Here is a 26,740-nt window from a genome sequence, read left to right on the forward strand (position 1 = left end):
CAATTTTTTTGGTTGTCACAAATATCCGCGTTCGTTCAAAGACTCTACGGGATGATTTCAACACTATCTTCAGAGCCAAGGAAGAATAATCCAACCGACATTGGCTTGACCTAGTACGCAGGCTCAGGCTCAGGCATCGCGTAGTATTCATCGCGTGTAGCCTTCGTCTTTGTTCCCAATCGCTGCACCAGCTTGACCATGAGATCCTTCGCGGCGAACCCTTCTTCTGTCAAATAGTCCTGAAATTCATGATCGGTGGCCATCTTTTCGATTTCGCAAACGGCATAATCTGTCACCAAATTCCTCAACGTGTCGATTCCGCTGTCATGGTCCATTGTGTTCGCGTATGTATACTTGAGCAAATGGACGATATCGCCTGTCCTCTCTGCAAACAACGTGAAGCGGGACAACGTCAGACGAAGCTTCTGCAACACGAGCTCCCGCAAGGGTTCTATGCTATAGCGGTCGGAAAAGATGTAGAGGCTGGCGTGGCACATGAAAACAGGCTCGTAATCCTCGTTCGGGCGTAAGTTTCTGCGTGGTTCCCATGCTGGTCGTTCCCGTATATGTGCCTTGTCCTTGAATTCTCGCCACTGTTGAGATTCAGGCTGTCGTTCTATGCCGAAGCCGGGTTCCTGCATGAGCGGGATCGGTTCTGAAATGTGACCCTGCGTGCTGCTCTCAGTCCACCCATTGCGGCGCACTTTCCTTCTTCTGCCTGAGATAGTCGTTTTCGTCTCAAAGCCCCAAGAAAAGTTTGTTGGCTCATCTTCAACAGGCGCTTCCATCTCGTGGTTGGGTGGAGTCCCAGGTGAATTCGACGGGTCTTCATCATCGGAAACCGGCTTGAACGTTGGGTCCGGCACGGAATAGTCGCCCGTATATGCGAATTCCACAAATCGGTTGAAGGTATCCTCATCAATGTCTTCAAGGTGTGCGCATCCTTTCTCTGCCTCGGACATGCCCCCACCTACAAGTGCGGCCAAGGTCTCGGAATGCTGCTTGACCAGTTCGGAATGGATGTAGATCGAGGCTTTCTCGGGCCCGATGAGGAACCTGAAGGGATGCGAACGGGTAAAGCTACTCGTTGTTGGCCTTTGACCAGTTCCGTCACAAGTTGTACGTACCTTCGATAAGGAATCTCCATGATCGTGACAAGATCTCCTGTGGCACGGATCGCTCAAATTATGAACACAAGCAACATCCTTACCTTGGAAGGGTTGCGGTTCGTGCACTCAGGCTGCGGTCAGCCAGGCAAAGGTGCAAGCGGCAGTTCTGTGCCTTTTGTTTGGTGGAATTTGAAGCAGGCAGAGTTGTGCATGACTGGACAAATGCAGCTTAAGCGCGCACACGTACATTGGCGCCGCACCTTCATGTTTCTCATGTCAGGACTGCGCCGGGTTGAAACAGCATGTCGCAGCGCTGCAGAAGAACTGCTTCTTTGTGGATTTCAACTTGTGAGAACGCGTCAAGTAGCTAGGTCCTACGAAGACCAACTTGAAGGGACTCGGATAACTGACGAACCCATGTTCCCCATCAGAGCAGAGCACAACATTATTGGCCAGAATCGACGGGTGCTCCCATCCGCTAAATATAAATATTAAAATATTCCCGCCATTTATTCCGCGCAATTCGGCTCCTCAACGGAGTAAGCATCACTACACCACCAGCCGCATCATTTTGGCGGACTACCTACAATGCAGCCAAACCGGAACAGAAACGGAATGGCTGGTAGGGTTGACCAGACCTTGCAGGAAAGTATCTCATGTCCTTGGACCAGTCAACGAGAGAAATGAAGATGTCTCGATGTTCGCGTCTATGTCTCTTCCCACAAGCCAACTTGTGTTCTCGTCGCCCAAAGCTGTGCTTCTGTGTTGTTATAGTAAGCCCAATTGTGTACAATCCATACACTCCCTGATTCTGCTCTTCCTACCATGACGATACCGTATGTGCAACCGAGGGCACCGGGCCAGGGCGGAGACGGCGCGTGGCCTGCTCCTGTTGTACCAACAACCAGCCCTGCTTGGACGACATCGAGCTGGCCAACCCGAAGCTGGACAACCTCGACCTGGCCTTCTTGGACTTCAAGTTGGACCAGCAGCTGGAAGACAACAACGGCAGTGTCCACCATCACTGAAGCACCATGCCCTTGCGATACGACAGCCACGACAGTTGTGCCCGTCCAAACCACCACCAGCGACGGTGCCGCAACGGTTGTCGTCTACCAGCATCACCACAGCGGATTGTCGCCCGGCGCGGTCGGCGGGATCGTCATCGGCGCGTTCTTCGGTCTCCTCTTGCTGCTGCTTATATGCATCGGCTGCTTCCGCGCCTGGCGTCGGCCGCAGTACTACGGGTCAGATACGTCGTCGAGCTCGTCGCGCCGCAGACGACCAATCATCACTGATCCCTATCCATCCCGTCCGAACGCGAATCTGACATTCGTTGGTGGAGGAAACCGGCCGGAGACTCGGGTTGTCGTTACACGGAAGGAAAAGGTGTTTGTCAGGCCTCCACCGAGAGCTGTTCGGACAACAACGAGGACCAAGGACAGGGTTGTGGTCGTCGAAGAGGATTGAACGAAGGCTTTCAGTGAGCACTACGCTTCGGATGGATGGCATCTACAAACAGGACAGGGTTTGACGATGGCTATTTGCCAATGACGGGTGTACCAGTCGCCCTTACAGTACAAATGGGTTGGTATCAGTGCAGCGCACATGAATTGACGAGAGGATTTCTGAGATTTTGCTTGTGTACAGCAATCAATTGTTTGAAACCATGCAAGACAAGACTGCACTAGAGCCTGCAAAGAGTATAAAAAGATCCTCAAAATTTGCATAGCCAAAGCCATTCCCCCAATGGCTGCATTATAAGACAAGTAGCGCCCGCAAAAGAATCACTCAACGCCGGATCCCATTTCAACAGATACCCTAGTCTGTACGTCACAAATTCAATGGCGTCGTAGCATTGTACCAGCTGTACGACATACTCCGTGCGTTCTGTGGCGGAGGTGGTCGCTCAAACATTCCTTGCTGGCCGTAGCCGTTATAACTCAGGCCGGAAGAATAGGGAGCAGATGGCGGATAATAAGAATTCACAGGTCGTGGAGCGGCCTCGACAGGACGATGTCGCGTATAAGATCGACGAGACGGCGATGGTGAGTGTGATCGGTCCATAGCTCGTGGTTTAGTAGAACGCTGTGAGCGGGTAGACTTTCGTGATGGAGAGGCGCCACTGATGGAAGAGGCAGCCGATTGCGATTTGGTGTCCATATCCGCTTCTGAATCGCTATCGGTGTCAAGACGTAGTTCCGGCTGAGGCGCCGAAATTGTTCTGTTCTTGCCGCCAATCTTTGCCTGACCTTGAGTCTGACAATGTCGCTTCAATTTCTCCGGAGACGCAGATAAGTCGTAGGGAAAATCGAGTTTGACGGTCTCATCTTTCTTGGTAGGCGGAAGAGGTTGGCAACTGAAATAGGCCAATGGCCCTTTGAGTGCTTTGGCAGGGTCAACAACTTTGATCGGCTTCTTGCGAGGAGCTGGGGCAACTTTGACCCAGCCGTGGGGAGTGAGAACTGTAGGCATTGATAGATATGTGGCAAAACTAGGGATTTGGGTAAGTTCAAATTGTATACTTGTCAACAAGAAACATGTGTATGTTAGTGACCTTCATTAAATTTCTGAGCCGAAAACAACGAGGGGAGAACTTGTCATGGTGCTGGCATTGAGCGAGAACCCTGTTGGAATTAGAAACCCAGCCACGTCGAATGTACACGAAATGGCGAGGCTGGGAATTGTCCTGAGCCGCGCGCATGACGAATCGGCTCATTGTTTGGGTTTCAGAAATGCTGAGTTGTTCATGTCTACGAAAGGAGCGAGCCCTATTCCTACCGGATGATCTTTGTTAGACACCCGAGAAGTCGAAATTGAGTTGGTGGTCTGTGAGGTCGTTGTCAGTCAGTGCTTCGCCAGCCTTGTGCTTGTGGAGCTGTTTTATGGTGGAGTGCCATTGAACGGAAGCCGATTACTGCGGAGCATTAATCTGCTAAAGGAGGTGAAGTTGCTTAGACTGTACACTTCAACTTGAAGCTTTGTGAACCACCGCATTACCTCAATCGGGCCCTCAGTTCTGTCCCAGCTGTCGATCAATGCTCGGTATTTGATATTGAAGCAATCACTGTACTGCTCAGCCTTTACCTTCACTCTTGGCTGTCACCAACATGGTGTCCTCCGATGCTGACGCGCCGAGCAACCCTCCAACACCTTCACCATTCAACTATATCCTCTCTTTCCTGCTAGTTGGCATTTGCTGGGGTTTCACGACCCCTTTTATCCGAAAAGCTGCTGTGAATTACACGGCACCATCACACCCGTCCATCACAGATCCAAACAGATCGTGGATCTCAAGGCAGATAGCCAAAGCCTTCTACACGGTGATTGGCCTTTTAAAGAGCCCCGGCTATGCAGTTCCGCTCGTTATGAACCTGACCGGGAGTATATGGTTCTTTCTCCTGGTCGGCCAAGCCGGTATGTCGATCCGGAAGACCCTGCAACGAATGGTCTCGAGCTCATACTGATGTTCTTTCTAGAGCTCTCCCTTACAGTGCCCATCACTAATTCACTGGCATTCCTGTTTACAGTTCTCGGCGAATGGTATGCCGAAGGCAAACTTATTTCCAGAGATACCTGGATAGGAATGATTCTGGTGTGCGTGGGAATAGGACTTTGCGTCTGGTCCAAGAGTTGATGCTTCTACTCTTTCGTACGCTCTACAATTAAAATGGACAGTTCCAAAAGGGACCGAGGACGTGCGGAACTGCCAGCTCCTTACTTTTCCTAATGTTCAAACACACTGATGTGCCTGGTCCAAAAGATTTCAATACCACATCTAGGCATTCAAGCCCTGCCATTCCGTCACTGCGCCAAAGTATGATGGGTATATCCAGCTTCACGCGAAATCAGAGCATGTTTTGAAACTCCCCAAGTGACAGTGTTTGACGCCGATCCACCGTCTTCCAGAACGCCTGGCTTTTGGAAACGAACATCTCTTGGACGTTCTATCCCGCCAACCCCATGCATAAAATGTGGACACCCACGTTGAACAGCATATTTCCATCACGCCGATTTTTGCGTCGCAATATGATCGAGGAAATTCTTCGAAAACCGCGCGACCTGCTCGTAAACAATCTCGAAACCATTGTTTCCACCATAGTAGGGATCAATGACTTCTTCGGCCTTCTCTTGTCCACTGAATGCACCAAACAGCATCACAGTTGCTCTGGGCTTGCGTCCCTTGCTCTCTATTCGGCGGTGTAGCCGCTGCAGATCTCTCAGGTTATATGCGTCCATGGCGAAGATATAATCAAAATCATGAAAGTCTTGGGTATCCACCTGTCGGGCGCCGTGTTCGTAATCCGTAATGCCATGTTTGCGGAGTGTGGTCATTGTCCGGTAGTCCGGAGGGTCGAGGATGTGGTAAGCACCGGTGCCAGCAGAGTCGATTTCACCGATATGCGGATGGGATTTTGTGAGCGATCGGAAAACCCCTTCTGCCATTGTAGACCGGCCTACATCGTCAGTTGTCGCCTTGCAGAAGCAGAACGATACATACAGATATTGCCCAGGCAGACAAAAAGAACGGAGACCTTTTCTGATGATTCGGCCATGTTGGAAGACTGCGGGCGCAGCTGCGCACCAAGATTGCGCGGACAGGTGGTCAGCCTCGGTGCTGACGACTACTGGGAGATGCTTGATGAACGGGTAGCTGAGGTCTTGTGCTCACCCGCGATAGACATCCAGGCGCCCAACGAAGAGTGGAGAAAAGTGACAACCGGTTGGCATGGATATTGTGGCCATGCAGCAGAAGTAGCAAAGATCGATAAACGATATAAGGCGGTAATTCTAGTGGGCCTGGAAATGTCCACGCGGCGTCCGGGGCAATACGAACACCATTATTTGCACCGCCACAGCAGTTTGGGCGCTCCAACAAGCATATCAGTGCGAGTTAAGGGCATTTCAAAATGTTGAACGATCGCACTGAAGGGAGCTGATTTTGGACAAGAAGACAAGAAGCACTGCAGTTTGGGAAACTACTTGTAAACGACAAATCATCAACTTACTGCAATGGCATTTCATCCATGGATTACAGTACAATTTCTAGAGCTGAACTGCAGTTACAAATCATGCAGCATTCCCTAAATAGAAACCATGAGCTATGCTCCAGAGTGCAGCGTGCTTCGGCCTTGATGCCTTGCGACATAGTAGTACAACATTGTAGATCTCGCACCAACATGACCTATCTGGTACCCACTGCTGTAGTTCACAGGCTGTGTTATACAGGCGCGGCAGCTGTTACTGCGGCGATGCAGTTGGCAGGGTTTAGGGGTCCGTGGGCTCCCCTGAGTGGCGGAGGTTAGGGTAGACCCTAGCAATTGGCCTGCACCCAAAAACTCACACAACGCGGCTTCGCTACTATAGACCATTGACCTGAATCTCCTCATTCTAACACTCAGCTGCCTCGACAAGGCCCCCTTTTGCTATCTCCCTTCGCTTACGAGACTGTCGCAGTAATAGTGACTGAGAGCTCTTGACCCTCTCTTCTTTGAATACTCGTCACTAGACCACCAGTCGCATATCCAATACCAACAGGGCGCAAACTGCGCCGTCGCCCTGGTCGGCAGCGAGTAAACAACTTTCTCCACTCTTTCCTGATCATTGTCTGCATCAACACCAAGGCTGTTCTGGTCAACAAAGTTGCCTTTTGCGCAACATATTTTCGGACCCAGGCCCTGACGCCAGGGTACCCGGTCCTCAAACACTTGTTCCCTGGTTCTACATTCCGAAGTGCTGAACACAGACCAGACCACTCCTTTCTGACCACCTTTGGTCGCTCCCTCAATCTGGGCCGACATGGCCTACAACCGTCTAGGTAAACACCACTTCCATACTGCGGCCTGTGGCAATTTGTATGCTGATTACTGTGCATAGGCAGTCCCCAGCGGGATGGTCCTTATTCTCCCAGCGCTCAACCTCAATACGACTCGAGATCGCCCTCGCCAGGTCGACCCTTACAGCCCTATATCCATCCTGACGAAGCCTACGCGCGACAGCAGCCTCTGCATTTGCAAATGCCCACCGCCTCTGATGACCGACTAGCCATGCAGCCTACGTATTCGGTCGAGAATGTTCACAACCCCCAAGCCTACGGTCAGCAGTATGGGCAGCATCTCCCCGACTCTGGGGACATGGGTTACGGCAGAAACGATTACATAGTTTCTCCCGAAGAGCATCATGATGCCTATTACACACAACCATATTCCCCTCATCCACAAGGCGACTATGCCTTAGATCCTTATCCTTCCCACGATGAACCCTACAGACCAGATACCGACAATGTGCCAATACTCCAGCCAGATTCGGCTTACGGCCCAGATCCGCACACGCAGCCGGGAATGGACTACGACGACTACCAGGAAGAACCTCGCCCTACGCCGTCGCCAGCCCCGATTAGGCGCTGGAAAACAGTCAAGGAGGTGCAGTTGTTCAATGGAAATCTAGTGCTGGATTGCCCTGTGCCACCAAAGCTTTTAGCCAACGTTCCTCACGCGAAACCTCCTGAAAGAGACGAATTCACGCACATGAGATACTCGGCGGCTACATGTGATCCGTCCGACTTCCACAATGAAAGATTCACGTTGCGGCAACGGCTCTTTGCGAAACCTAGACAGACGGAGTTGTTCATTGTGGTTACGATGTATAACGAAGACGAGTTTCTGTTTGCACGCACGATGATTGGTGTATTCAAAAACATCGAGTTCATGTGTAACCGCAGTTCCAGCAAGACTTGGGGAAAGGAAGCATGGAAGAAGATCGTCGTCTGTATCGTCAGCGACGGACGTGCTAAGATCAATCCAAGAACCAGGGCTGTTCTTGCCGGTCTCGGTGTTTACCAAGATGGCATTGCCAAACAACAAGTCAACGGTAAAGACGTTACTGCTCACATCTACGAATATACCACGCAAGTCGGCTTGGAACTCAAAGGCACGCAGGTTTCCCTCAAGCCTCGATCGGCTACGCCTGTGCAACTGCTATTCTGTTTGAAGGAGAAGAACCAGAAGAAAATCAACTCGCATCGTTGGTTTTTCCAAGCCTTTGGTCGAGTCCTGGATCCGAATATTTGCGTATTGATTGACGCGGGAACAAAACCGGGAAAAGACTCCATCTACCAGCTGTGGAAGGCTTTTGATTTGGAGCCCATGTGTGGCGGTGCCTGTGGTGAAATCAAGGTCATGTTGGACCATGGCAAAAAACTCCTCAATCCTCTTGTCGCCACGCAGAACTTCGAGTACAAGATGTCCAATATCCTGGACAAGCCGCTCGAGTCCGCTTTTGGCTTCATTTCCGTTTTACCGGGTGCCTTTTCCGCTTATCGCTATGTTGCCTTGCAGAATGACAAGAACGGCGTGGGTCCCCTGGAAAAATACTTCAAGGGAGAAACGATGCACGCTGATGCAGGAGTCTTCACTGCCAACATGTATCTTGCCGAAGATCGCATTCTCTGTTTCGAGCTAGTCAGCAAACGCAACTGTCGGTGGATTCTGCAGTACGTCAAATCCGCCACGGGTGAGACCGATGTCCCGGACCGAATTCCAGAGTTTGTGCTGCAACGACGACGATGGTTGAATGGCTCATTTTTTGCCGCCGTGTACGCAGTTGCACACGTATACCAGCTTTGGCGAAGCGACCACAGTTTCCTCCGCAAACTCATGTTTCTGATCGAATTCACCTATCAGACGATCAACATGCTTTTTGCCTGGTTCGCAATTGGCAACTTTTTTCTGGTGTTCAGGCTCTTGACGGCCTCGTTAGGCACAAAGGAGACACTGGGAACGGCAGGCACAGTACTAGGAGTGGTCTTTGAATTTGTGTATCTCGGAACACTCCTTTACTGCTTCATCTTATCCATGGGTAACAGGCCACAAGGAAACCCGAAGTCATACATGATGATGGTGATTTTCTGGTCGGTGCTCATGGTTTGGTTGACGTTCGCCTCCATTTTCTTGACGGTTAAATCGATCGAGACCGAAGTCCAACAAAAGGACTTTAGCTTCTCCACGATCTTCAACAACAGCACATTTTTCGGTCTTATTGTGTCCCTTGCCAGTACTTACGTACTTTGGTTCGTGGCGAGCTTCTTGTTCTTCGATCCTTGGCATATGTTCACTTGCTTCCTCCAGTATATTGTCCTCACACCAACCTACATCAACGTTCTGAACATCTACGCCTTTTGCAACACTCACGACATCACATGGGGTACGAAAGGTGACGACAAAGCCGAGAAGCTTCCCAGCGCAAATGTCAAACCCGGTGGCAAGGTGGACGTGTTAATTCCACAGGACGATGGAGATTTGAACGCTCAGTACGATTCCGAATTGAAGAAGTTCGCCACCAAGCCACCCAAAGAAGTCAAAGCACCCAATCCAGCCGATAAACAGGAGGATTACTACAAATCTTTCCGAAGCAATGTCGTCACAGCGTGGATGATCACCAACTTCATCTTGGTTGCCGCGGTTTTGAACATTGCAGGGTTTGACCGGATAAACGTCCATGATACCCAGCAGCAGAATTCGACAATCTACCTGGCCGTTATTCTGTGGTCGGTAGCCGGATTGTCTCTTTTCAGATTCACTGGGGCCTGTTGGTTTTTGGTTGTGAGGATGGTGAGTTTGGAAATATGGTCCGTTTGCAAGGTTTGACGCTAACTGAGTCCAGTTCCGTGGTGTTTGAAATCTGATACCCGAAGACGGTCATGAGCGATGCGACATATTGGTTTGGTTTTCTTGCGGTCTATCTCCTAGTATGACTCTTCTGGATACGTCTGGTGATAAAGGCTTTCTACGACGCGATACCCCAGGAAATTGTGATGAGTGACGGGTTCTGAGTTGGCTGCTTCACACGGCGGAGGCACATGGAGTGCATGGATTCAATTGTATAGGTAACGGCTGTGTAGAGCGTCAAGTTGTTGAGTAGGAGAAATGAAGCCGCAGTCCGAAGGGCCAGCTGGACGTCATGCTCAGCCTCGTCCTTGAATGTATGAAGCAGCTCCTTTTAGTGAGCCTCCCGCGCCTGACTCGGCCAGAATCTTATTTTGGAGATGACATTGCCCTATATGATATTAGGATTGGGTAGATGAACAAAAATCGTTGAAGCAAAAATTTCAATGCCGATCATTTCTGTACAACCGATGCCGAGCGCTGTGGCCGAACCCAGAGTGATAGTATGGATAACCGGGCCGCAGGATCATGGTTTCGTTATGACATCTACATTATTTTTATGACCAAGCAACCTCAGCTTTGAACTCTCCGGCGTTGAATCTCTCCGTGTCTCCTCGATACCAGTATGGCCAGGGTACGGATTTACTGATTTATCCACGGTTCGCTCGGGCTCCACCAGGGTTTCTATCCATAAACACCACATTGCACTAAGCGACACGAGCATTTCATCATTGAAACAGGGCGACCAAAACCCTCGCTCCGTCTCTACATGCGACTCTGCACCTGTCAGCATATAGTTGCTCGATCTCTACTATCTCTTGCCACGCGAAGAGTGAGCCCTGTCTTCCTCGCCAAATCGTCGCCCTCCAAATCGCACGTCAGATTCAGCTCGTGGCCGCATCGGCTGCAATCTCGTCGGTGGCGGAACCCTCGACGCGATCCTCCGTCACGCGCACCAGATCTCGAGGCGTCCTCCTCTACAGCATATATTTTGGTCCTTGCAGTTGCATGTGGAGGCGCAATTGTGCTTGATTACTTTACGCGCAAGTCGTCTCCCGTCAGCGTCAACTCGGCAGCCTTCGACCACCGTGTACTCGAAAAACCCCTTGACCATACTCGCGACCCCTACTACACCAATATGCCGATCCCTCCAGGACACCTGGGGAATTTGACTCCGGAGCAAGAAGCAAAACTGCGCGAATTCTGGGCTGCAACTTTGGCTGTGTTTGGCGTACAAGATCCTCATGAGACCAACGGGACTGAAACTCCGCAGACCGAAGACTCGCAATCACTTGCGGAGGTGGACGGCAAAGATAAGAAGAAGAGCAAAAAGCGACTGGGGATCTTCAAGAGAAAAGGCGACAAAGACTCGAGTAACGGGACCGTGACGCCCACGAAAGATCCCAGTCAACATGCTGATTCTGACGACAAATATGGCCAAGTGAAGGATTTTCACCACACCCTAGCCACTCAAAGTCCCGAAGCGTTGCGGGCTGCATTCTGGAGCATGGTCAAAGCAGATCACCCCGATGCTCTATTGTTGCGATTCCTTCGGGCGCGCAAATGGGACGTTGACAAAGCATTGGTCATGTTGGTGTCGACGATGAAATGGCGGAGTCAAGAGCAACATGTCGACGATGACATTGTCTTCAAGGGAGAAGGAGGCGCGCTGGAGGACAGCAAATCCAGCGACCCTGCGGTCCGGAGCGAGGGTGAAGATTTCCTCAAACAATTACGCCTGGGAAAGAGTTTTTTGCACGGAACGGACAAAGAAGGGCGACCGTTGTGCCATGTCCGAGTGAGGCTACACAGGGGAGGAGAGCAGAGCGAACGGAGTCTAGAGCGGTATACTGTCTACGTGATCGAGACGGCGAGGTTGACGTTGAGAAGGCCCGTCGAGACCGCTGTAAGTTGCCTCCCAACATTGTTTATGGTTAGTTGGCTAACATTTGGCGCAGTGTATTATATTCGACATGACCGATTTCAGCATGGCCAACATGGATTATACCCCGGTCAAGTTCATGATCAAGGTATTCGAGGCCAATTACCCCGAATCTCTTGGAGCAGTGCTCGTCCACAAAGCACCGTGGATATTCCAGGGGATTTGGAAGATTATACGTGGTTGGCTAGACCCCGTGGTGGCTGGGAAGGTGCATTTAACGTCCAGCGTGCAGGATTTGGAAGAGTTTATTGACCGATCACGCATCATCAAGGAATTGGAGGGCGACGAGGATTGGGAGTATCACTATGTCGAGCCGATCCCCGGTGAAAACGACGCCATGAAGGACGAAGCCACACGGAATGCCCTTCAAGCAGAGAGAGACGCTGACGTTCGGGAATATCAGAGAAAGACTTTTGAGTGGATCGCCAAAGGTACCGGAGCCGACGTTGATCAGATCAAGGAGTACCGAAATACCCTTGCCGGCAGACTGTACGACAATTACTGGAAGCTGGACAAGCACATCCGCGCCAGAACGTACTATGACCGGACGGGCATGATTGGCCCAGATGGGAAGGTCAATTTCTACCCTCCTCCGCCGGGGAAGGGAGAAAACGCCAGCCTTCCGGGATCCTCGAATGTGCCTGAACCTGAAACGAGCGCCGACGATGTGGACTGAAAGCTCCGAGCGAGAAGGCATGTATCGCCTAGACCGAGGAATGTGATTCATTGACTTGGCCCGGTGATGAGAAGAGCACTCTGAAGACGTATACGTCTGTTGTACTAGTACGATGAAATAAGCTTCCGAAGGACTGTTATCTGCCCATTCGAAATGCCGTTGTCATGAGTAAATTTGTTCTGCGGATGGTGTGCAATGGCATGTTTCCAGGGACAATATACACTGTTGGATCCCACAACATCGGCGGGCTTGTGGTAGTTTCCACTCGAAGCGCTCTCACCAGCTGAGATGTACACTATAGACGACTGGCAAACCCCGGGAGTGCAATTGGACGAATAGGCACAGAAGTCCACGGTACGCAATGGAACAGCTGCAACACAGGTTCATAAATATGGTTTCCCCTCTCTATTGTTATGAAGCGAGATGCAAGTTCCAGTTGACTCTCAGCGTCGTTCTTCTCATGTACAACTTGAAAGTAAAGTCAATCCCCTCCTACATCTTGGACTTCAGCTCCGCATGCAGCTTCTTCAAGGCATCCATGTCCGTTGGACTCGCCGGCCACCCGATGCCCAGACCTTCGGTGGCATTAGGCTTGGGAATCATATGGAAATGAACGTGCCCGACCTCCTGGTGCGCGAGGCGGCCATTGTTCTGTAGGACGTTGTAGTTCTCGGCCCCGCTGGCAGCGGCCAGTTTCTTGACCACGGGCAGAATCTCCGATAGGGCGTCGTCCGAGATGTCGACGAGCTTCTCGCCGTGCTCTTTCGGGATGACCAGCTGCAGGAACAACTCCGTCAGAAGAATGGACCTGACAGAAAAGCAGGGCTTGAAGGAACTTACCGCGTGACCTTTGCTCAAGGGTTGGATGTCGAGGAACGCCAGCACCTTGTCAGACTCGAACAATTTGAAGCACGGAATGTCGCCTGAGCAGGACGATGCATTAGACCGGAGCCCGGAATATCAGTACAAGGTGCCAGTAGCTGCAGCCTCACCTTTCACGATCTTGCAGAAAATACACACGGCCGCCATGTTGTTCCGTGTGTGCTTTCCGGTATCACAACACTTTCAAAGGGCAAAAGATCGTGGCCAAGGTGCAGGTTGTCTGTAGTGGTACCTTGGGTCTTCTCGAATCGCTGGTGGACGCACTTCGACTGGTGCCATGCGGGGAAAACATGGGTTCGAGTCACAGTACTGGAACGTGGGGGGGGAATCTGCTCACGTGATTACCCAAAGAAAATTGAAGAAATATGAGCTTTTTGTTGCAGAAAAATGAGTTGGAGTGGGTGGAGCTATTGCAGAATCCATTTCTTGCCTTTTACCAGAGATGGCCGTGGCTACCCCCAATACACTCCATTTCTCAATCTTTGGACACATTGTGAATGCTTTCAGGGAGCATTTTCTTTTTGGCTGATTCCACTTTAGTAACAAGAGGATCAAGTCAAGCCGAGTTATAAAAGGTTGTGAAAGGTCATGGGTTCGAATGATGGACGTTGTTTAATCGACTTTTTTGTTCATTTTTGTGACTGGCAACCTGGGAGTGTCACGTGCGGGAAATCCCTTACTAAGCCGGTTTTCTCTTTTATCATTGTCCAACTTGAAATCCATGACCGACATAGCTGATTATATCAAATGTAGTATAACATGTTGCTCTCAATGATCTAAAGCACAAGACTGGTGTCTCCAAGCAACATCTGAGATGGCCCTTCGGCTACTTGGGAGCTCACACACAGCCCAAAGAACGATGCAAGAGAATCATCTTGGGCTTTGCATTTGATGTCATGTCAGGCACCACTACGCGGAACTTGGAACAAGAAATGTTGAAGTAGCGGTCTGAACGAACCATAGAATGAGGTAATACTAGCTACGTTGGTCCTAGGAGTGGCCAATGGCAACATGCTCTTGGAGCATCAATACTGCTGAACTCGTCTTCTGCCATGAGCACCAGCATCAAGCAGCTCCCCACCATGGCTTCACCCATCCACCGCTCCGATCATGCTTGAGGTCCATTTGGAGTAGGGTCGGCGCGTTGGACGACACCAAATCGCATGTTTCCCGCGTCGAAGATCTATCATCAGTCAGCCACTGTGCCATAGAGTAAGGACAAACAACTTACAGCATAGACACTCTGGAGGAAAACGTCTCCGAAGATACTGAAGCCCAGGCTGCCTTGGGATTGGATACCTCCATAAACCATGGTGCTGTTGTACGCTGCAAAGGCGTAATGCTCCTTCTCGATGGTAATTAGTGTGTTGCCAACAGCGAACGAGATGGTAGGAAGGCTTTCGGCTGGAGTATCGGCGGGATAGATCCAACCCATTGCATCCTCGCTGAATTCGGCACCATCAATGGCACCGTAGAACTGGTCGCAGATTTGGTCGCTGACGAGCATCAAAGTGGTACCGGTGTCCGCAACTGCCTGGTTGTTGGCCAGGTTAATGGTCTGACCGTTGAGAACAACGGACGGGGAGTCGAACATCCAGAACCCCTTGCTGTTGTCGACTGGGACGTACGAAATCTGCTGGCCCGACGACTGAACGGCACCTTGGTCGACAGCACCGAAAGTGTAGAATGACTTGCCATGATCTGGGTCTTTTGCATCCTTGTACGAACCCAAGTAACAGGTGAAGAGCTGTTGGTCAGCGGGGATGTCATGCTGCAGAATCATGTTCTCCAGAGGGGTGTGGACGGGCTTGGGTCGGACAGTGTTGATACTGCCAAAGGCCAGCCCAACGAGACCGCGGGAACCAGTTTGATTCTGGAGTTGACTCGAGATCTTGCTGGCCAGTTCGATAGCCTGATTCTCAATGGTTATGTTCCCGATCTTGACATTGTCCGTTCCAACGGTTCCCGACGCTACAGAACTGTCTCCGTACTGGATGTACCAGGTGCTTCCAGGCATGGTCTTGAAGGTGGAAGAGTTGTCTGGATTGAAGACAGGGGCACCCGATGCTTTCGCGGCCTTGACAGTATGGGAGGGAAGATGCGTGGACCAGGTCTTTGCACAGTCAGCCAGTATTCAGGAATGAAGGTCGCGAGGAACATACCCAGAAGTCAGATGAACCAGAGTCAAAGTCCTGTTACACTGATTAGTTCCGCTGGCTGGACAGCTATTGTGGTTTCACCCACCAAGTTCAGGGTCTGTGCCGGAGTACCAATTTGGACCGGACAGGTGTAGAAGGAGTCATTTTGCTGATCATCGGTGGTACTGCCACAGGTCAGCCAATGAGTTCTGCATGAAACGTCGTGATACGTACACTTGGGCCGAGGAGCCATCGGTCTGTCGTTTCATCAAGACATGTTCTTTGTTGCGATGGAAGCGGCCCTGTCTGGTTGGGGTCATGCCATATTTGTGGAACAACCACACAAGTGACTTGGTGCCGTCGGCCTTGTAGTTGGCATTGCGGTGGACAGGCACGCGAGCAATGTTGGAGAGACCCATGACTGTAGTGATAAGAAGAAGATGCAGCAGCAAAAGCCTATGAAAAGAATGAAGCAGTCAGAGTCTGATCACTGTGATGGGGTTGGGCTGGCAGATGCGATATGAAGAAGAGATGAGACGGGAAGAAAGAAGATGGCGAGACGAGGTCGAGGGAATATAAATCATCGGCAACGCTGGGAGCAAATGAGGGCAGGAGCGAGTTTGGTCTGCAATTTGGAGGAAGCCACGTACCCGAGTAGGCGAACTGACGTCTTCATCGTGGCAGCTTCGAGGTTCTTGTTCCTTGGGCTTGGTTGTAGTTTCTCTCACTGGACAGTTTCTTGAGATCTGAAAAGTCTCTCCTGGTTTGAAGGGAACTTGGTGTCTGAGTTGGTAAGACAAAATGTGGTTTACTCGTCAACCACTGTGATCTAAGTGTGAAGAAAGAAGTTGAACGGAATATTGTACGCTTTACAACAATAGCCAACTCAGAACTTCACGCACTTGTGTTTGTGGTTTTGTCTGCGACAACAGCGCCTTCAATCGCGGGTTCTCTGTTTGCAATGTACAGTCACTCCCGCCGCGTCTTACTTCCAGAAAGCAGAGGCCTTCTTGTTTCTCACTCACCAAACGACAACTGTTGGCCCGGCATGGCGCAGCCTATCGAAGTTGAAGGTTCCCATTCCATGACCTACCTGACTCGATCCCACATGCTCTCTCCGGCTGAGTACCATATGCGGCTGTATAGCAAGTTCCATTGACGACAAGACACTGTCTCGCATCCTTCGCTTGTTGCGGTTCATTTCATGGCTCTCCAAAACCAGGCGAGATTGGTGTAACCTTGAGTCTTCCAGTGACATTGTGATGAAGCGATGGGAGAAGAGAGTCGCGGTGAACCACGTTGAAAGTCGCATGTTGCAGTGAAGAGCACTGAACTGCATGCCACCGGCCAACAACAGTTTGTCTGAGAACAGGAACTTTTGATGCGTAAACGATATGCAAGCTGCCTTCGCATAAGCTGATACCCTTACCTCACAATGGGCGCGATATGGAACCGGCCGAATACATGCATCGCCCACCTCCATTTTGTGCGTCAAAGGGCTTTGGCAGGCAAGAAAGAAAACAAAATGTAGCGCGTGTTAGTCTCAGTGACGCTGTTGCTGCATAAGTAGTAGGGACATAGTATCGCACTAGAGATGGGATAAACATTTTGAAGTCGTTACTATGGTCGAAAGATGGCTATTCCTGAATCAGATGTTGATGGATTGACGAGAAACATTACTCATGAGTCACTCTCGCAAAAATCCATTATTGCCAGCGATAAGATAAGATCCCAAAGAAAAATTAACTGCGTCCTGCTCCATCTTCGTCTGTCCGACGACAATACTTCATAACATTCTTCTCACAACACGAGATCTGAGATCTCGAGGGAGCCAATCCTATCACTATGGCTGCTGAAGTCCAGCCGATCGCACAGACAAAGTTGCCTGCTCGGCCTTCGTCTTTGACGCCCGAGCAGACTTACTGGAGGTCTTTCAAATCGCCTTTGAACATTCCCTCACCGACAAATAACGCTATCACTCACATCTCATATCCCGAACCGACCGCATCATCCTCACGGTCGGCAGACTTTTTCGTCGTCACCACAGGCGCTCGTGTCCAGCTCTACTCGGTCAAAACACGAAAACTTCTGAAAACCATCACACGGTTCGATGACACCGCGTACGGTGCTGAAGCGCGATACGACGGACGAGTCCTGGCCGCCGGAGATGAGACCGGGGCTATTCAGGTGTTTGATGTCAATTCCAGAGCCATCTTAAAAACATGGAAAGAACAAAAGCAGGCAGTGCGCTGCGTAAAATGGAGTCCACAGGAAAGTACAGCGCTACTCAGCTGTGGAGACGACAGAACCGTGAGACTTTGGGACCTTCCCAGCGAATCCAGTGTCGAGACGTTCCGTGGCCACCAGGACTATGTGCGCACCGGCTCATTCATCTCTGGTCAGTCAAACAATCTACTGGTCTCGGGCAGCTATGACCAGACGGTCCGATTATGGGATCCGCGTACTCCTAGGGGCGCAGTCATGACATTCAAGCACATTGGGTCGGTCGAGGATGTTCTATGCATGCCGTCAGGGACGGCCATCCTCGCATCAGCCGAAAACCAGATTGCCGTGCTGGATATTGTTGCCGGAAAACCCTTGCACATGATAAAGAATCACCAGAAAACAGTCACTTCGTTGTCTCTCGCCTCCAATGGGTCGAGAGTGGTCAGTGGCGCGTTGGACGGGCATATGAAAGTCTTTGAGACATCTGGCTGGAATGTGGTTGCAGGGTCAAAGTATCCTGCGCCAGTCCTCTCCTTGTCGATTGTTGCTGCGGGAAACCCACGGGAAGACAAACACGTGGTTGTAGGCATGTCGACCGGCCAATTGAGCATCAAGACGCGACTGTCGGGTGAGCAGAAAATCAAGGAGCGAGAGCGGCAAAAGCAAATGGAAGCATTGATTGCGGGGAAGATCGAAGAATATGACAAGAAGCAGGCCAAGAAGCGGCCCAGAGGACTCGAAAACCGGTTCAGAGGCAGAGATTATGCAGGTGAAGATGCCGACATTATTGTGGCGGGAAACGAAAGGGTGAAGCCAAAAAAGCTGGCGTCTTGGGAGAAGGAATTACACAAAGGGAGATACCGCGAAGCATTGGACGATGCCATCAAAAACGTGGACAAGATGACTGTCATGACCATCCTCAACACTCTCCGATATCGTTCTGCCCTTCGAGCCGCACTTGAAGACCGAACCGAGTCGGAGCTTCAACCGATTATGAACTGGACATGGAGAAATATCACGGATTCCAATTTTGTGTCATTATGCGTGGAAGTTGCCATGAACATTATGGACTTGTATTCGAAGCATCTGGCAGAGAGCGAAAGCCTCGCCAGGCAGGTTCAACGTCTTCGGGAACGCGTCCAAGAAGAAGTTGGGCGAGCACATCAAGCAGGCATGACAAGAGGAATGTTGGAACTTTTGAACCCCGAGGTTGCCGCTTGAATTTGAAGAGGCTTGGATTCGACGAAGTTTGAGGACAATTGAGACGGAAGACTCCGCCATGATTGATGGCCTGATTCACGACCAACGGCTCCAGCTGCCCTGCGTCCAACCACCCTTGCAGCTGTCTTCTCGACGCGATCCCGTTGTTTTGATGTTGCGGCGAAAATTACCACAATGGGACATGCAGTCTCGCTGCCGGACGTCGCTCTGATTTACGCCGAGCACCTGATTACATCATCGTCGCTGTCTTCGCGCGGGGGACCAAACGGCCAAATCCCGCACAATTTCTCGTTCAACTCTTTTCGTCCCTCCACAACTCAGCCAGATTTATTTTCACCGTGCCAGTCCATTCTTTTCTGTGGAAGCGTACTGAACTGTTCAGCATGGCTCCGAAAATCATCCGATGGGGCATCTTGGGTACGGTATTCACTCACAACGTTGCTTCTCTCAGGAGTTAACCAGTTTGCAGCCACTGGCGGAATTGCAGAAACCTTTACCAAAGACCTTCTCCTCGATCCGGCAACGCGAAATGTCCATGAGATCAAGCACACCGTGGTAGCTGCCGCCAGTTCCTCAAGCGCATCTCGTGCGCAGGAGTTTCTGAAAAAGGTCGGTGCTCCTTCGTCAGCCGCCGCCTACGGCTCGTACGAAGAGTTGGTCAAGAACAAGGATATCGACATTGTCTACGTCGCCACCCCTCACTCTCACCACTTTCAGAATGTCATGCTCTGCCTTGAAGCTGGGAAGAATGTCTTGTGCGAGAAAGCCTTTACAGTCAATGCAGCTCAGGCAAAGAAGCTCATTGACACGGCTCGCGAGAAGAATCTCTTCCTGATGGAGGCAGTCTGGACACGATACTTTCCTTTGTCAATCTATGTTCGTGACGCCATCACCTCCGGAAGGCTGGGAACTGTCATTCGAGTGTACTCGGACAACTCCATGGCTACCGACCCCGAAAAGACCTGGCCTGACGGAAAACACAGAATGGTCAACCCCGAGCTCGCCGGCGGCGCACTCCTTGACATGGGAATCTACAGCCTGACCTGGGTCTTCCAGACCTTGTATACTACCCAGTCAGAGCGTAGCCGCAAGCCACCTCGCGTCGTTTCCAGCATGCAGAAATATCCCCCTACCGGCGTGGACGAAATGACCACCATGCTTCTGACTTTCCCGCGTGACGTCGACGCCGGCGGCAACATGCACGCCGTCGCCACGACGAGCATTCGCACCGCCAGCGACGTCGATGGTTCCGGCACTTCCGGCCCAGCAGTTCGTATTTACGGCACCCAGGGAGAATTACAAGTGTGGCCACCCATCTATCGCCCGACCCGGACGCGCCTTATCCTCAAGGATGGAACTGTCGAAGATAAGAATTGGCCTCAACCAGGCCCTGGCAAGGGAAGTGGTTGGTACAACGGTTTCGGCGGCGACCTCAATCTCGAGGGTGAAGGTCATGGCATGTTCTGGGAGGCAGATGAGGCGGCTTTGGCCTTGGTGGAGGGCAGAAAAGAAGGGAGATTTGAAAGCTTGGACGAATCTTTGGTCATCATGGAGCTTATGGATGAAGTCCGCAGGCAGAACGGACTCCAGTATCCCGAGAAGATCGAGACAACGGAAAAGGTTGAGCTATGAGCACAACACTGCAGAGAACATTGTAGTGGTTAACCCGACAGAAAAATACAGGTTGGAAAAATTGCCGTGAGTGCAACTTGAAATCGTGAAGTCAATTCTCGGGAGATTGTACATTGTAGTAAGCGTCCATCTATGACACAACGCATCGATAAGCGACTCTGCTACCCGCCATTATTTTGAGATCCGAAGCCGAGTTGATTCTTGCTATGTCATCTGCACGAGCCCATCTTACACCTCAGCCCTTGTTCACTAAGTTCCGAAATTCCTCGTTTGTCTTCTTTCCTTCGCTAACCTGCTCCTCCGTGCCAGTTCCTGTCTTTTCGCCTGAATGCAAAACGGCAATTCTTCGACCGAGATGTCCTCCTTTCCGCACACCAGGCTGTGCAGGGCGCTTGATCGGACCATTGGCCACCGGAGCGGGTGGCTGATTTTGACTAGGACGCTTCGCAAATTGTTCCTCCTTTCGCTCAGGCTTCATTTGAAACAATTCCTTTTCGGTGGTGACGCGGATGCGACGACCTGGGGAAATCTCATAGCCGTCAAGTTCAATCATGCCTCGCCCTGCATCTGGGATGGTCTCGAATTCAACCAAAGCTCCCTGGTGATTTGTCTTGAGGAGAACTTTGCGGATAGGGCCGATCTTCTCGGCAACAGCCTTGATTCTGCTCTCATTTACCGTGTCCGGCACCTCGCAGATGGCCACTGTCCGCTGTCGTCGCTCTTCGATGGAAACGGGGTCGCGCTCGGGCCTTGTTGGTTGCACAGTGGAAGAACCAGAAGGCTGCGCCGAGGGTGACTTGGACCGCCCGCGATTACTTTTGTTATCGCGGTGATTGCCCTCCGAGTCTATGTGCACGGTAATCTTTCTCTGCATGAACTCCTGTCCGTCCATGGCCAAGGCAGCCTCTGCTTCTTCTTGTCGAGCAAAGGTGATGAATGCAATGCCGCGGTTCCGAGATTTATTCTTCGGATCATGAGGCAGACGAATATGATCCAGTTTACCGTACCGTGAAAAGGACTTTTCGATGTCCTCGGTGGTTGCTTTGAAGGGTAGTTGACCGACAAAAACTGTCCGGCCATCATTTTTCTTCTCCGCCCTCGGCTGACGCGCAGCTGGATTCGAGATCTTGACGACAATGTTGAGGCCCTCAATTTCCTTGCCATCCAGTTCAGTGGCCGCCTGAGCCTCCTTTGGCAATTTGAATTCGACGTAGCAAAATCGGCGTCTCTTGTTCCGTTGAAGAGACGGGAAGCGAATGTTGATGATCTCGCCATATGGACGCAGCAGGTTGCGGATCCAAGTCTCATCCGCAGCAGCAGGGTAATTTGTCACATAGAGAGTTGAACCTGTATTGAGGACCACCGAGATCACGGAGCCCTCCAACTCTCTTCCGTCCCGGGAGAGCGCATATGTGGCAGCGTCAGCATCTTCGAATTCCACCACAACGGACTTTTCGTCGGGCAGGAGCTTGAGGTTCTTCACAATTCCACAACTGCTGAAGTATTGCCTGATCTTGGTTTCGGTGATGTTGCTTGGAAGGTTCTGGACAAGGACGCTGGCATGCTCACGATCGCGTTTCAGTTGTTCCTCTGTTGTATTTTGGGGCTCCTCAGAAGTCTCCATTGCGTCATCTGCCTTGTACCGCTTGTTGGTATCGTCCTCTTTCTCTTCCGGCTGGCTGTCCCGCTTGCGCTTTCCGATATGAAGACCATTTGCGACTTCTTCCGTCCGCTGTTTCAGCTCGTCCTTTGCTTTTTCTGCTTGGAGTGCGATTTCATTTCGTTGTAATTCCTCCTGTCGCCTGGCCGTGATCGACCTTTGTGCTTTGCGCACGACCGCAAGGGCACTTTGCAGCTCCTCCGCATCCTCGTAATCTTCGCAATGGTTCAACAATGCCTCCATTAGCGGTTCTGGATAGTCAAGACCGGGAAATTGAAGACCTTGTTTCAAGATGGCGGCAGCAAAGGGCGCTGATGATAGCGCAGCGAGCCGATCCGGGCCCGCATGTTGGACAAAGGCCATTTGAACGGATTTCTGAAGTTCGAATTCGTAGAAACGCAGCCAGAATTTGTAGTGTTTGCCATAATCGGGCACGGCATCGTCGAATTGAGCTCGAGCATTGTCAAACCGTCGCTGAAATTTGAGATATTCGACGTACTTTCGCTGCAGCCTGAACGAAGGATCAAAATCGGCTCCCAGTCCTAATTTGGAAGCCAGACTGTGCACCGTTTCTATTGACGATCTGATGCCCATCTCTGCGACATCGCCATCCTCTTCGACAGCATCAGGACGTTTGCTTCGGCGCAAGAGATAACCACACCAGGCATCATAGACGGTCAAAGCTTCCTCGATACCTGCAGCCTCGAGCAATCCTGAACTTGTGGCTTTGTGTTTGATCTTTTCCGTTTCGTCGAACGGCTCTTCAGCCACCTCTGATGCCAAAAGATACTGTTTCCAGAGCGAGCCGGACCAGGGACAGTGCTTGGTCGCCCTCGAAAGTACTTCGACTATGTTTGGCTTCGACTGATCCAGCAGATAATCAATGTGTTCCTCCCATGCAGCCAGAACGGAAGGGAAACGGAGTTCTGCACGTTGGTAGAGCGCTTCAACCATGTCGAATGGGGGAGGAGTTGTTTGTGGCCCACGTTTTCCTTTTTGCTTTTTCGACCGAGACTTCTCGCCCTCGGACCGTTCCCACTCGATGTATTTAGAGAATGCCTGGAACTCAAGGGTCCGATCTCCAGACTTCTGGGCTTGCTCTAGCGCCGTCTCGAAATTATCCCGCTCTTCCCATAGTTTTCTGGCATTTGCGGATGCTTTAAGAGTAGACGCCATGGTACCTTCATATTGCTCGGCTGGCAGATTGGCGGACACGAAGGTGGAGAATGCCTGGAAAGTCTGTTGCCATTCCGCATGAGGAACACTGAGGCGACTTTGGTAGAGGTCAAGAACGGCGGCGGCATCGGTCGATGACAGCTTTTGACTCGTGTCACCGAACCGTATGGTCATGTACTTGTCCCAGACTTCATGGCTGTGGCTCATATCATGCTTGGTCCGTTCGATGCCTTCGGTCCAAGTATCCAGAACGAGATTCCAGTCGAATACCTCACGACCGACCATGCGCTCGGTCTCGGCAGCGGCATCGTCGTTTTCGCCGTCGGCAGGAGGACCAAGGGCCCATTTGTGGCAATGAAGAACCCAGTCACCGTACGTCACCCACAGCCGTGTACTACCGTATTCTTCGGTCACTGCTCGGCGACATTTGTCCACGACTGCCACCCGTTCTTCCGCAGTCTGGGCGAGGAGACTCTCGTCTTGAAGCCAATCGAGCCACTGCTCCTCGCCGACAGCAAACAGTTTGTCCAAATTCTCCCGGGCCTGGCGCAGTTCACCGATAAGTTCGTAGGTCTTGGGATCTCGACGTTCGTTTGGGTTGGTCGAAGGATAAATATGGTCGACCAGGCCTTGGTGCAGAATACGTATGATCTCTGTATGGGCTTCGTACGACGATGGCGTTTCATGGACATAGGCCACCAAAGTTGCCAACCGCTGTTGAGCCTCCTCTGAAAGAGATGTGTCGGTGTAATCAGCTCTTAGCACCTGTTTCGGAGTGTCCACCATGGCAATGTCAAACGACGCTCGGGGCTTTGCCGTCGTTCCAGCGGAGGTAAGATGAGGGAAAATACTCGATGAGGATCTTTGGCTATCGGAAGAGTCGCGTGTAGGGAGGATCGGAGGTGTCGGCTTCGAGGTCGTGTGGGACTGGCCTGACCCTTCGGCGGCGCCATCCATTCCCGGGGTGGACGATGAACGTGGAAACTGCCCAGACAATGTCGCCGTAGGAACAGGACTGATAAGAGGAGACGAATGGGCGGGCTGTTGGGAGGGACTCCTCACATGCGCTGGAATGCTCGACGGTGGTTGTATGGCGCGTGTGAGAGGAGAGCTCACTGACGGTTGCGAGGTATTTCCCGAGTGCGTGCGCTGTACGTGTTTGAACGGTGACTGTGACGAAACTGCCGATCCCGGCGTCGACGAACTTCCACGCGGCGTCTCTGAAGGAGAAAGCAAGGAACTGATGTCCATGGCTGCGACCAGCTCTCTCAGGCCTGGGTGATGGATGCGACTGCTCCGGATTGCTTAGACTTCTGCTGGTTTTGAGCCACGCCTTGGGCCATGCTCTCCGTCGATGTTGAGCCAAGTGTCTTCAGCAAGAGCTGAAGCAGTATATGTCGGTTCTGCTACGAGATGTGTCGACCACCGATCATGGGCTGTTCTCTTAGAATGAAATGAGGCGCGGAGTGACACGGCGGATTGAATCTGCAGAGTGACAAGACCCTGGACTCATGCGAGTATAGGCGGCCTGAAGTCGAATGACGAAGACGAGCGACAAGGTTTGGTGTGGTGTAGTTGTTTGTTTGCACGCTGAATCGAAGTACGGCGATGTAAGGTTCAAGGTCTGAAATAATAATGGGGTCGCAGGCAGGGTTAGAATCATGCAGTGTTAAGTAATAGTAGTCGAGACCCTCAAAAGCCTGTAACACGCGCTTCGGCCCCGGCTAAACTCCCGCAAAACCTGCCCGTTGTGGCATTTCGGCGAAGTTCCTGGCGATCCAGCGAGTCACTCTTATAATCGTCTACCTGACCACTGCATAAATCCAAGGTGAGCATGCGCTGATGACTGTCTTGATCCGCTCTATTCGCCTACAATGACCCAGCTGACAGTCGAGTCTGTGACACCGACGTGTACCGCCCCAGGAGACACGTCCACGAGCAATCCATTGACCGCCCGCCCGACTCTCCTTGCCTCCGTGATCGGGTCGTACAGGACCAGGTATTGTGAAATCGGTATCGGTCGCGAAGGATTTTGTCTTCGGGATATGAAAGACAACGCAGCGAGGATTGTATTTAGTGGAATACATATCTCATCAGAACGGATTTGCGGTTTGAGAAGAGTGTGAATTACGTTTGGCCACCCCTTATTGCGCACGATAAATGCCGTTTACTGTCCTTGTTTTCCCATTGCATTTGGATTTGAAGGTCACTATGTCGGCATCAGAGTCCAAGCTTGTCGGAGCATTCGGCCTGAAACGAGGCAGCAGACACTCAGGGAGTTGACATGAGAAGGCCATGAGTGTCGGCGAAGAGCGTTGCGGAGTTGTACCGTTAAGCGGCCAGGATCCGACAAACGAAGTAATCGCAGAGTCAGATATACTCGCATGAGGTCGACAGGGAGGTCCAGTCTCCTACTAAATCCGTTGATTTCCTTCCGGACATACACGCCTATAACAATAGAAGAGATGCGGATCTGAAAGTTCGCATTAGAAATGCCATTGACTACCAGGTATCTCATAAAGGAGTACACTCGCGAAAGTTCCGGTAAGTCAATCCCTCCAACCACGAATCGATGGTGGATTCAACGTCAGAGTCAACGGAACCCGATTTTTATGCAACGAAGCAGCGGGTGGAGCAACACGAGGTTCAAGGAAATGGTCATGATTGTTGAAATCTGGTCGACTAATGCTACGTCGGCCGTAAGTAGAATATGAGGCAACGAATAGTACAGGATTTCCTACCTCACCATCTGCGAATGCTCGATAGGTGGACAGACGGGTGGATAAATTCAGAAGTTGACCGCACGCCTTGGCCACGCAGACGCCGAAATAGCTCTCTCAACGCTCCAGTACGATCATCTTGGACATTGAAAATGGCGTGGACAGCCGAGGCCACATTCATCAAAGCGTCTGTGCGTTGCTGAAGACTTGAAGTTCTACTTTGAGTGTTGATTTCGGAAGTCAACGGAGTTAAAGCGGCGCGATCCTTGGTTACGCCAAGCACGCTGATTGGAAACTCGACGCATTGGATTTCGTTTGTACATCGTTCAGAGGTAGTAGCATATCACATACCTACCGCCAGAGTCGCGGAACTGTAGTCCTTGAGATCAGTCTCTGCTGACAGTCGCACGACTCTCGAGCAGAATCACACACAACATGAATCCGCCGCAAGCAGTGTTACGGCGAGCTTGTGTAGGCAAGTAGAATTCATCCAAAAACCGCTGGCTACCAACTGACCTTTTTTCCAGCACGACAATGTGCGCATTCTGCCTCGCCATTCTTCGAGTTATGTTCCAGCTTATCCGTCCTTCGGATTCAAGACAAACGATTCTTTCACTCGAGCGATGTCCGTTCTGCACCCAAACTTCTTGACGCCAAATCCGGCCCTCCTTCGAAAACGAAGCTTAAGCAAGGAA

General features: G+C 51.3%; 12 protein-coding genes across 13 annotated transcripts; 6 read left to right on the forward strand and 6 right to left on the reverse strand.

The window, feature by feature from the left end:
* Nucleotides 1-110: 110 nt before the first annotated feature.
* Nucleotides 111-1,147, reverse strand: HMPREF1120_06811 (uncharacterized protein; the record flags this gene model as incomplete). Its single annotated transcript, XM_009161021.1, has 2 exons — nt 111-1,080; nt 1,128-1,147. 2 exons carry the CDS (start codon nt 1,145-1,147, stop codon nt 111-113), a joined length of 990 nt encoding a protein of 329 aa, XP_009159269.1.
* Nucleotides 1,148-1,934: 787 nt separating this feature from the next.
* HMPREF1120_06812 (uncharacterized protein) lies at nt 1,935-2,579 on the forward strand (the record flags this gene model as incomplete). The annotated part of the gene is made up of 1 exon (XM_009161022.1): nt 1,935-2,579. The coding sequence occupies one exon, from the start codon at nt 1,935-1,937 to the stop codon at nt 2,577-2,579; it is 645 nt and encodes a 214-aa protein (XP_009159270.1).
* Nucleotides 2,580-2,626: 47 nt separating this feature from the next.
* HMPREF1120_06813 (uncharacterized protein) lies at nt 2,627-3,949 on the reverse strand. The gene has a single exon (XM_009161023.1). It carries the CDS (start codon nt 3,582-3,584, stop codon nt 2,943-2,945), a length of 642 nt encoding a protein of 213 aa, XP_009159271.1. The 5' UTR covers nt 3,585-3,949; the 3' UTR covers nt 2,627-2,942.
* Nucleotides 3,950-4,219: 270 nt separating this feature from the next.
* Nucleotides 4,220-4,746, forward strand: HMPREF1120_06814 (uncharacterized protein; the record flags this gene model as incomplete). The annotated part of the gene is made up of 2 exons (XM_009161024.1): nt 4,220-4,526; nt 4,589-4,746. The coding sequence occupies 2 exons, from the start codon at nt 4,220-4,222 to the stop codon at nt 4,744-4,746; spliced, it is 465 nt and encodes a 154-aa protein (XP_009159272.1).
* HMPREF1120_06815 (uncharacterized protein) lies at nt 4,663-6,108 on the reverse strand. Its single transcript, XM_009161025.1, has 2 exons — nt 5,611-6,108; nt 4,663-5,566 (listed from the first exon to the last, which is right to left on the reverse strand). Exons 1-2 carry the CDS (start codon nt 5,663-5,665, stop codon nt 5,115-5,117), a joined length of 507 nt encoding a protein of 168 aa, XP_009159273.1. The 5' UTR covers nt 5,666-6,108; the 3' UTR covers nt 4,663-5,114.
* An 800-nt stretch (nt 6,109-6,908) lies between these two features.
* HMPREF1120_06816 (chitin synthase 2) lies at nt 6,909-9,754 on the forward strand (the record flags this gene model as incomplete). Its single annotated transcript, XM_009161026.1, has 2 exons — nt 6,909-6,927; nt 6,987-9,754. The coding sequence occupies 2 exons, from the start codon at nt 6,909-6,911 to the stop codon at nt 9,752-9,754; spliced, it is 2,787 nt and encodes a 928-aa protein (XP_009159274.1).
* Nucleotides 9,755-10,910: 1,156 nt separating this feature from the next.
* On the forward strand, nt 10,911-12,390 carry HMPREF1120_06817 (uncharacterized protein; the record flags this gene model as incomplete). The annotated part of the gene is made up of 2 exons (XM_009161027.1): nt 10,911-11,678; nt 11,731-12,390. The coding sequence occupies 2 exons, from the start codon at nt 10,911-10,913 to the stop codon at nt 12,388-12,390; spliced, it is 1,428 nt and encodes a 475-aa protein (XP_009159275.1).
* Nucleotides 12,391-12,427: 37 nt separating this feature from the next.
* Nucleotides 12,428-13,633, reverse strand: HMPREF1120_06818 (hit family protein 1). The gene is made up of 3 exons (XM_009161028.1): nt 13,383-13,633; nt 13,231-13,313; nt 12,428-13,167 (listed from the first exon to the last, which is right to left on the reverse strand). The coding sequence occupies exons 1-3, from the start codon at nt 13,417-13,419 to the stop codon at nt 12,883-12,885; spliced, it is 405 nt and encodes a 134-aa protein (XP_009159276.1). The 5' UTR covers nt 13,420-13,633; the 3' UTR covers nt 12,428-12,882.
* Nucleotides 13,634-14,205: 572 nt separating this feature from the next.
* Nucleotides 14,206-16,983, reverse strand: HMPREF1120_06819 (aspartic endopeptidase (AP1)). Its single transcript, XM_009161029.1, has 8 exons — nt 16,840-16,983; nt 16,436-16,785; nt 16,061-16,362; nt 15,645-15,866; nt 15,517-15,595; nt 15,435-15,464; nt 14,504-15,385; nt 14,206-14,455 (listed from the first exon to the last, which is right to left on the reverse strand). Exons 3-8 carry the CDS (start codon nt 16,084-16,086, stop codon nt 14,381-14,383), a joined length of 1,314 nt encoding a protein of 437 aa, XP_009159277.1. The 5' UTR covers nt 16,087-16,362; nt 16,436-16,785; nt 16,840-16,983; the 3' UTR covers nt 14,206-14,380.
* Nucleotides 16,984-17,255: 272 nt separating this feature from the next.
* HMPREF1120_06820 (protein kinase) lies at nt 17,256-18,857 on the forward strand (the record flags this gene model as incomplete). The annotated part of the gene is made up of 1 exon (XM_009161030.1): nt 17,256-18,857. One exon carries the CDS (start codon nt 17,256-17,258, stop codon nt 18,855-18,857), a length of 1,602 nt encoding a protein of 533 aa, XP_009159278.1.
* Nucleotides 18,858-19,240: 383 nt separating this feature from the next.
* HMPREF1120_06821 (dimeric dihydrodiol dehydrogenase) lies at nt 19,241-20,489 on the forward strand (the record flags this gene model as incomplete). The annotated part of the gene is made up of 2 exons (XM_009161031.1): nt 19,241-19,274; nt 19,327-20,489. The coding sequence occupies 2 exons, from the start codon at nt 19,241-19,243 to the stop codon at nt 20,487-20,489; spliced, it is 1,197 nt and encodes a 398-aa protein (XP_009159279.1).
* Nucleotides 20,490-20,543: 54 nt separating this feature from the next.
* HMPREF1120_06822 lies at nt 20,544-26,232 on the reverse strand. Of its 2 annotated transcripts, none has more exons than XM_009161033.1 (2): nt 25,860-26,232; nt 20,544-25,798 (listed from the first exon to the last, which is right to left on the reverse strand). In XM_009161033.1, the coding sequence occupies exon 2, from the start codon at nt 24,574-24,576 to the stop codon at nt 20,725-20,727; it is 3,852 nt and encodes a 1,283-aa protein (XP_009159281.1). In that variant the 5' UTR covers nt 24,577-25,798; nt 25,860-26,232; the 3' UTR covers nt 20,544-20,724. The 2 variants fall into 2 exon arrangements, with proteins under 2 accessions (XP_009159281.1, XP_009159280.1); XM_009161032.1 differs by having other exon boundaries at nt 25,854-26,232.
* Nucleotides 26,233-26,740: the final 508 nt, after the last annotated feature.

The sequence above is a fragment of the Exophiala dermatitidis genome (assembly GCF_000230625.1).
Source record: "Exophiala dermatitidis NIH/UT8656 unplaced genomic scaffold supercont1.5, whole genome shotgun sequence".
NCBI lineage: Eukaryota > Fungi > Ascomycota > Eurotiomycetes > Chaetothyriales > Herpotrichiellaceae > Exophiala > Exophiala dermatitidis.